The following is an 8,311-nucleotide window of genomic DNA, read 5'->3' as shown; positions in this document are numbered from 1 at the left end:
TGAGAGCAACGGCAGCCAAACCAGCACTGTCTGCTGGCAGAGGGGCAAAGATGCGCGTTCTTCTTGGGATTCTATGGAGAATCCAGCTCATTCTATGGCTCAGCAGGCAGAGGGTCTCCCATCTCTCATCCCTGGGTGGTTCTGTCTGGTTGGACCATACCTAGAGAATTCTTGGGGAATACTGCCAGATCTGATGTTTGCTATATCCACTGGTTGTATCTCCTCTCCCTCTTCCCTAGATCTTAGATGATATCAACTCTCCCTGAGGATTCCAGCAGGGAACTACACACACTGACCTCAACTGGAAGTACTGGGTACATCCACGTATGCACATCTCCCTGATACCATCCCGCCTGCAGACGTCAAAATGGCAGCCCAGAACAGAAACACTAGCTTTGCACCTGACTTGAGTCCAACCCAAGACCATGTCTCCTTGCTCCCCTTAAACTTCAGTTATGGTGATTATGACCTCCCCATGGATGAGGATGAGGATGTGACCAAGACACAGACCTTCTTTGCAGCCAAAATCGTCATTGGCGTGGCACTGGCAGGCATCATGCTAGTGTGTGGCATTGGCAACTTTGTCTTCATCGCTGCCCTCGCCCGCTACAAGAAGCTGCGCAACCTTACCAACCTCCTCATTGCTAATTTGGCCATCTCTGACTTCCTGGTGGCAATCGTCTGCTGCCCCTTTGAGATGGACTATTATGTGGTACGTCAGCTTTCCTGGGAGCATGGTCACGTGCTTTGTGCCTCTGTCAACTACCTTCGCACGGTCTCCCTTTATGTCTCCACCAACGCTCTGCTGGCCATCGCTATTGACAGGTGAGGCTCATGTCCACTCTCACCCGAAGGCCCCGCCCCAAATGTGTTCCATTGTTCTCCAACATTCGAGCAAGTTGGAAGCTTCTCGGTTTCATAGTTTTGGTCACGCTCTGGCCTCTAACACAAAGGAAAAAATTCAGGCAGCAGTTCCTAAAATTCCATGAGAGAGGCATGGAGAAATGGCTCAAAGGTTAAGAATACTGTCTGTTCTTCCAAAGGTCCCGAGTTCAATCCCCAGCATCCCTATGGTGGCTCACAACCACCTGTAATGAGATCTGGTGCCTTCTTCTAGCGTACAGGTACACAGGTGGGCAGAAAACTGTATAAATAATAAATCTTTTATTTAAAAAATTCATTAGAGACAGGCCAGACAATGGGCACAAAAATTTTCATGTAGCCAGATCCAAATGTAAAACATTCCATTATGTCCTTTCCAGTGTCCCCAGCCAGTCTTAGAATCACTCTGTCATCCCAGTTCAGTTCTGTCTGTTCTTTAATCACTTCCTTAGAATCATACAGCATGTAGCATCCCTTCTGGTGGCTTTGCTGCCAGGCTGATTTGAAAATAACGTAGCAAAGTCTGCTTCCAGGAGAGAGGGAAGGATGGGTTTGCTTTGGCTATTTTGCATACATCTGCATGCTTATTTGCATACATTTGCATGAGGCATCCCAGAAGTCCTTGCTCTGCTATAAACTGTAGGTAAGATTTATAACAGCAATGAATGAGAAATCTTGTATGCTCCCTCAGTTTGAGGTCAGCACTGTCACCAGCGGCAAGGGGGCATGGGGGCAGGGCCTGTGACGAGCCCACCCTTGTGAGATGTTCTGAGATGCATTCTGCTGATGTGGTTCACGGCCTTCCCCTTTGTCTCCTCCAGCTCTCTAGTTTCTCCCTTGTTCTGAGTGCTGCTTGGTGCTTTTTAATATACAAATTAGTTATTTTTTTCAGTTATACTAATAAAAAAAACACAGGAACAAGATGCTGCTTCCCTTTTATAGCAAGATACCTGTGAGGAAAGCAACCTCGAGGCTCCGCAGTCCAGAAACCAGCTTATGAAATCCATGCTCACCAGCCAATTGCACAAAATCTCTCAGGAAAATCCCACGGACTATCACTTGCTATAATGATAGAGCCTTGTCCCTGGGCCCCACCCGCCCAAGTCCCTTGGGCTGGGAGTTGCAAAAAAATCTGCATTTTTATTCCCTTTCACCAGTGACTCCAATGCTTGCTGAAATGAGAGCAATTGCTGTCCTCACCCCTCATCGATTGTAAGCTTTGGCTCTGTGACGTCAGTTTTGCTTTGTCCTGTGGTGTGTGATGCTTCAGCTTCTTAGGAAGCAGTCACCCTGGCACAGGCAGCAGAGCTTCCATTTCACGTAGCCAACTTTTTACTGGCAGTGACCATCATCCTGCGCCTTTCTTCCCGTCCCTCACCAATGAGTCAATCCCTTATGCTCATCTCTCAGTGATGGACACCCTGATGCCCCACTGGCCTGCCTCTTCTTCCTCGGGAGCTTCTAACTGCCCCCTAATATCCATGTGCGTCCATACGAAGCATCTGGGCATCAATATTCCTTTGCTTACGGAATCTCCAGAAGTCCCAATGTCACAGGATATAAATCCTAAGTCTAGCCTTGTGGGCCGTGCCAGCCTGACCTTCCAATACATATTATGTATAGAGATATAGATGCCCCCACCTATAGGTTTTAAGGCAACCAACATGTTTTCAGTCTTTCTGTCACCACACTTAAGATACCGATCTTAGTTTGTGTTATTTCCACCCAAATCCTCTCACAGGGATTCCTACGCAGGTGACAGCAGGAAGTACTGAAGTGGGTGTTGGGGGGAAGAGTAAGGGCAGTAAATACATTACTAAAGCTTCCACAGGTGACTGACTCCTCCTAAAAGACCCTTAGAGTAGGTATGGATTACAGCTCAGCATCCTCCCAGGAGCAGCAGGAGGGAGCTGGGGTGTTTATGCACAGCTCTGACAAGTCACTGCAGAGGACTTCTCTGAAAATACTGCTCAGGTAGCCACGAGGACTCAGAAAGCCTGAGGAAAAACCCTCAGACAAACAAACAAAAAGGCAGGTATCGGCATGGCGGAGTGCACACACATATGAAATGGCAAAGCAGACAGGAATGAGAGAATATATAGGAAAGTGGGCGTGGTAGAGGGATACAAAGGAGGGTAGGCTGAAGGAGTAAGAGCAGAGGCCTATGGGGAGGTACTGGCAGTATCTGCCATGACTGCAATTGGTTTGCAGGCTCTGCTGTACCAAACACAAGCAGGAGAAGATGTAGGTTTGTTTGTTTATTATTTGGTTTTTGACTCAAGAAATTTTTTTCATGTGAAAACTAAGACTTATCAAACACTGAGAAGATTAAAGACACACTTGTTGGTAAATGCTAGTTTTTCAAAAGAGGCAAGGGTCTCACCTTCGTGCTCCGGGATGACCCTGACCTCTGGTTCTTCTGCCTGAGACTACTGGGCACTGGGACAAGAAGCATATACCTGCCTTGACTGGTAGAGGAGCTGGATGGAGAAGGAGCGTCGTGGGCAGGAGCACATCTGACAAGCACAGAGCAGCCTGTGGGCAGGTGAAGGGGCTTCTGTGAGGCTCAAAGATGTAAAGCAGCACACGGAAAAAGCCTTGGGCCTCAGGATAGAGCCCTGCTAAACAGCATCAGCCCTTCCAGCATCCTCAGGCCCTAAAACGATCAGGAAACTGGATGAGAAGACAGCCCCACCTCTTCCCTGATGGTGCCGATTTTCAAAAATAGGTCTTTTGACTGGGGCCACGTTGAGTTGTTTTTTTTTGTTTTTTGTTTTTTGTTTTTTGTTTTTTTTTCCCCTGGGATGGCTATTTTATTCAGATAGAGAAATAGCTTAAGTTTGTTGTGAATTAGAAGAGATTTGAGAGCCTCTGCCCTCCCCTCCACACAGGTTCTCTCCTAAGGCCCTCAAAAAGGAATGCCACCTGCTACCACCCCCTCGTCCCCACTGAATTTTACCCAGCGAGAAACATGTCCGACTTCTGACCTCCAACACTGCATTATCACAATGTGCCCCATTTCAAGGCAGGACTTTTATTCCAAAGGCAACAGGAGATGGCGACCCAGTGGGGCTTAAGCATCACTTCATGCTCAGCCTGGGCTCCTTGCTGAAGCACCCGTCTCCCTGGGCAATGCTCACACACTCTTTCTTCCGCTGTGCCCGTTCTGCTGTGTAGAGTCCAGAAGGTCCACAGCAGGCTGTCTTTGGAAGCGGGGCCCAGAGACTATGCTCATGCAGAGGGGGTACTTTTCTAGTTGTAGACTTGAAAGACTCTATGGACCTCAAAAACGCACATGCGCACACACACACACATGCATGCACTCATGCACTCACGTGCATACACACACACACACACACACACACACACACACACACACACACACACAATTCCAGCTGACAGTTGGCACAGAGACCTTGCAGATGTCTGTCTTGCCAACAAATGAGTCATGGGAAATGTTCAGCATAAGCAATAACTCCATCATCCATTATGAATGTTTCCTTTCTTGGAAGCTGACACGGATCCTGATAGACTGTCAATTAAGTCCTTATTATCCCCACTTCACTGATGCAGACACTAAGTCTCAGGGGCATAAGTTATTTATCCAAGTGCACAGCTTAGAAACAGGCCTGCCTCATACCCCCTAAGTCAGTGCTCTTTTCTTTCTTATGTACTTGATGTTGACAGTGAATTTTGAAATGTCCTTCAGAGTAAGAAAGATGTATTGGATGACAAAAGACTTGAGTGTAAGAGTTAATGATTGCCAGGCATAGTAGCACAAATCTCTCTCTCTCTCTCTCTCTCTCTCTCTCTCTCTCTCTCGTGTGTGTGTGTGTGTGTGTGTGTGTGTGTGTGTGTGTGTGTGTGTGTGTGTGTTCCGACCTACAGTTAAGTTCCAGGCCACCCAAGACTACATTAAACCCTGTCTTTTTTTAAAGATGGGACAGGGGTGGGTGGAAGATGACAACAACAAAATAAGCAGATATGGGATTTTTTTTCTCTGTATTACTTATGGCTATACTGTTACAGGACCACATTTAGAGCAGTATTAAGTCCTGAATTTGTTCTACAGTATCTAAAGATGTTGAATTTAGTACAGTACATAGAAAAATGGATGCCTGACAAAGATAACTGCATCCAAATCCCCTAAACCCATGATGGTGTTATCCTTCATGCTCAGGAGGAGCAAGGTAACTTGAGGTAACCAAGGAACAATGCTGGTCTTCTATAACAGTCTATGCTGGGTAATTTGGGTGGAGCCAATGAGCGGCAAAGGTTCCTGCCTGCAGGAAGCGGGTGGAGTCATAATGGGACAATGTGAGAAAGACTCCCCTGGCCATTGCTGCCTTCAAAGAAAGAAGAGGTTATGAACCAAGAAATATAGGCAGCTCGTAAAAAGTTAGAAACCTAAACAAAAGCCTCCCCCCAGGGTCTGTCCTGAGAACCCCTAAAAAGTGCCACCTGCTGTTACCCAAGATTGTCCAATGGAAACCACATTGGGCCACCAGCCTCCAAAATGGCACTATCACCGGGTATGCCGTCTATCTCAAGTATCGCTTTTGTTATCAAGGGAACAGGAAACAGTGTGACCAGTTATCACTGTGAGGGAGGAGGGGTGCCTATCTGTTCACCACCCCGGCTTTGTAATGCTTGACCTCCTAGCCTGGCCACACAGGTACATGGCGAGTTCCAGCAATTGCTGTGGTACGGGAGCCACCACGGTTGGGGTGAATGCAGCTTTCTCCTCAGTATTCAGAAGCCTCAAGTAGAGAATTAGTTGGAGAGCCACCAGCAAGCTGGGACAGATGGAACAAGATAACAGAAATACTGGAAGGGACAGAGGGTAGTGACACAGCAGCGGACCTTCTAAGTCAACCTGGGGGTTTGGAAAGGTGATCAAAGGGTCCCGTTAGAAAGCAAAGGCAATGGCAATGGAATTTTCTACAGGTGGCGTCCTGCTCTCAGCCCACACATTCATCTCCAGGATGGTTTGTCCCTTACCTGCGTCTCAAGCCTCTTCTCTCCCTCCACCCTCCCCCATCACCTTCTCTGCCCCTCCCCCACCACTCCCATAACACAGAGAAATTAATCCAGGACCCATCTATCTAAATAGCGATCATCCCATCTCTGGAAGGAAAGAAAGTGACCCACACAAACGAGCTTATTCTCCATGAAGGGTTCAGGCCTCGTCTTTCTTGAGCACTGTGACTCATTGAAAAGAACAGGGGTAAAGCTGTAAGCTGTAAGGTGCCACAGGGAAGGTGCTTCCATCACACACTTTCTCTTGAGTGTGAAATGGCAGGGGGAAGTGGGTGTGAAAGCTTTGTATCAGGAGGCTCAATTCTGGTACGTGCCGGCCATGAACCTGGGCGTTATTTCTTACTAGAGTCCTGAACCCCACTTAAGCCTGAGCAGTGCCCACACCTCGCTCTGAGATACACAGCTCTTCTTTCACCTTAAATCGTGAGGTATTTGGAATAAGAACTTTAAGTGTAACATATTTGTGGGCAGGACGGCAAGACTGAAAACTCAAAAGGTATAATGGTACCCTGAACAGATGAGCATGCGCATTACTGAAAAATCCTCACACAAGGGCATCCCTGACATGTTTAATGTTCACAGACATCCTGCAAGGTAAGTACCATTTGTTTCAGGCTGTATTCAGGGAAACAAATCTCAGAGAGAAAGGTAATTCCCAGATCCTTAGGCCAGGCAAGGGAGAAAAAGCCAGGTTATTTTAAACCATTGGCTGTCTCCACTAAATCCCTACTCTGAATGCCAAGTGGGGCTGCTAACGAGCTAAGGCTACTTAAACTTGGGTAGAAGGCACCTGGGGATTCATCCAGGGCGCTGGGCTGGCTCAGAAACAGTCGTGCTTCCGCGTGTAACCATCACTGCTGGCTTCCCTTCCCCTTCAGATACCTCGCTATCGTCCACCCCTTGAAACCGCGGATGAATTATCAGACCGCCTCCTTCCTGATCGCTTTGGTCTGGATGGTCTCCATCCTGGTCGCCATCCCATCTGCCTACTTCACCACCGAAACCATCCTCGTTATTGTCAAGAATCAGGAAAAGATCTTCTGCGGCCAGATCTGGCCGGTAGACCAGCAGCTCTACTACAAATCCTACTTCCTCTTCGTCTTCGGCCTTGAGTTCGTCGGCCCCGTTGTCACTATGACCCTGTGCTATGCCAGGATCTCCCAGGAACTCTGGTTCAAGACCGTACCTGGCTTCCAGACGGAGCAGATACGCAAGCGGCTGCGCTGCCGCCGCAAGACAGTGTTATTGCTCATGGGTATCCTCACGGCCTACGTGCTATGCTGGGCGCCTTTCTATGGCTTTACCATTGTGAGGGACTTCTTCCCTACTGTGTTTGTGAAGGAGAAGCACTACCTCACCGCCTTCTACGTCGTTGAGTGCATCGCCATGAGCAACAGCATGATCAACACTGTGTGCTTCGTGACCGTCAAGAACAACACCGTCAAGTACTTCAAGAAGCTGCTGCGGCAGCACTGGCGCCCCTCTCACTATGGCAGCAAGTCCAGCGCTGACCTCGACCTCAAAACCAGCGGGGTGCCTGCCACCGAAGAGGTGGATTGCATCAGGTTGAAGTAGCCTCCTGCGTTGCCCAGGGGAAAACTGGAATTTGATTGTCAGTATATCACACACCATCCACCACTCATGAGCTACACGGGAAGAGGGAGTTTTTATGCTCCCCTGCCCTAATGTATCCAGATGCTTCTAACATACAGCATACTTGGTAACTGTGTAAAGAGACTAAACACACATGGGAGCTGACTTTCTCAGATTACCTACTATGTGCAGAAACATTACCCCCCCCCCAAAAAAATGGTAGAAGCCATCTGGAGTTATTAAGCTCTATCTATCAGTCTGTCTAGCCATCCATCCATCTAGGTCACTAGAAAGACAGCATAAGTGACTAGCCAGAAGCGTGCTCCACATTCTTTCAGTCTGTATCTTGTCTTCACAGAACTGCCACAGGCAGTAGAATAAACACTTAGAAACAGCAGAAATGTAGAGCTGACCCCACCAATATGGAGCCCATGGCCTCATAGGAAGAGTCCTAACAGCACCCTGACTTTCCCCACTCGGCCTCCAGCTATCTCCTTCGATATTCTGTCCTTATCTGCAGTGGTGTGATTTCAAAGGAGGAAAAAAAAGTCTTTACCACTGATGGGTGACACCTCATCCGCCTACAGGATGACGATGGGAATTCCTGAGAGGAGAAATGCATCCAGTTCCTGATGCTTCAGCCAAGGAGTTCAGGGCTCTGGGGTCGTGCAGGAAGAGGACACAGAAACAACAGAGGTTGCCCGTGGCAACGAATATAGTCTGTCCGTTTGCCATGATTTGGATGGTTTTTCTAGAACATACTCTATCTTATAATAGGAGCCCTACTTGAGATCCA

General features: G+C 48.0%; 1 protein-coding gene across 1 annotated transcript; it reads left to right on the top strand.

The window, feature by feature from the left end:
- Positions 1 to 249: 249 nt before the first annotated feature.
- On the top strand, positions 250 to 7,576 carry Prokr2 (prokineticin receptor 2). Its single transcript, XM_051145063.1, has 2 exons — positions 250 to 825; positions 6,801 to 7,576. Exons 1-2 carry the CDS (start codon positions 368 to 370, stop codon positions 7,495 to 7,497), a joined length of 1,155 nt encoding a protein of 384 aa, XP_051001020.1. The 5' UTR covers positions 250 to 367; the 3' UTR covers positions 7,498 to 7,576.
- The last annotated feature ends 735 nt before the right edge of the window (positions 7,577 to 8,311 follow it).

This window comes from Acomys russatus, chromosome 4 (assembly GCF_903995435.1).
Source record: "Acomys russatus chromosome 4, mAcoRus1.1, whole genome shotgun sequence".
Lineage (NCBI taxonomy): Eukaryota > Metazoa > Chordata > Mammalia > Rodentia > Muridae > Acomys > Acomys russatus.
Note: the sequence above shows the minus strand (reverse complement) of the source record. Positions and strands in the feature narration are given on the sequence as shown.

Bases quoted from the DNA above. Each gene is read 5' to 3' on its own strand.
- Prokr2 (XM_051145063.1), top strand. From the start codon at position 368: ATGGCAGCCCAGAACAGAAACACTAGCTTTGCACCTGACTTGAGTCCA. The intron at 826-6,800 runs GTGAGGCTCATG...CTTCCCCTTCAG, and splicing joins CTGGCCATCGCTATTGACAG to ATACCTCGCTATCGTCCACC.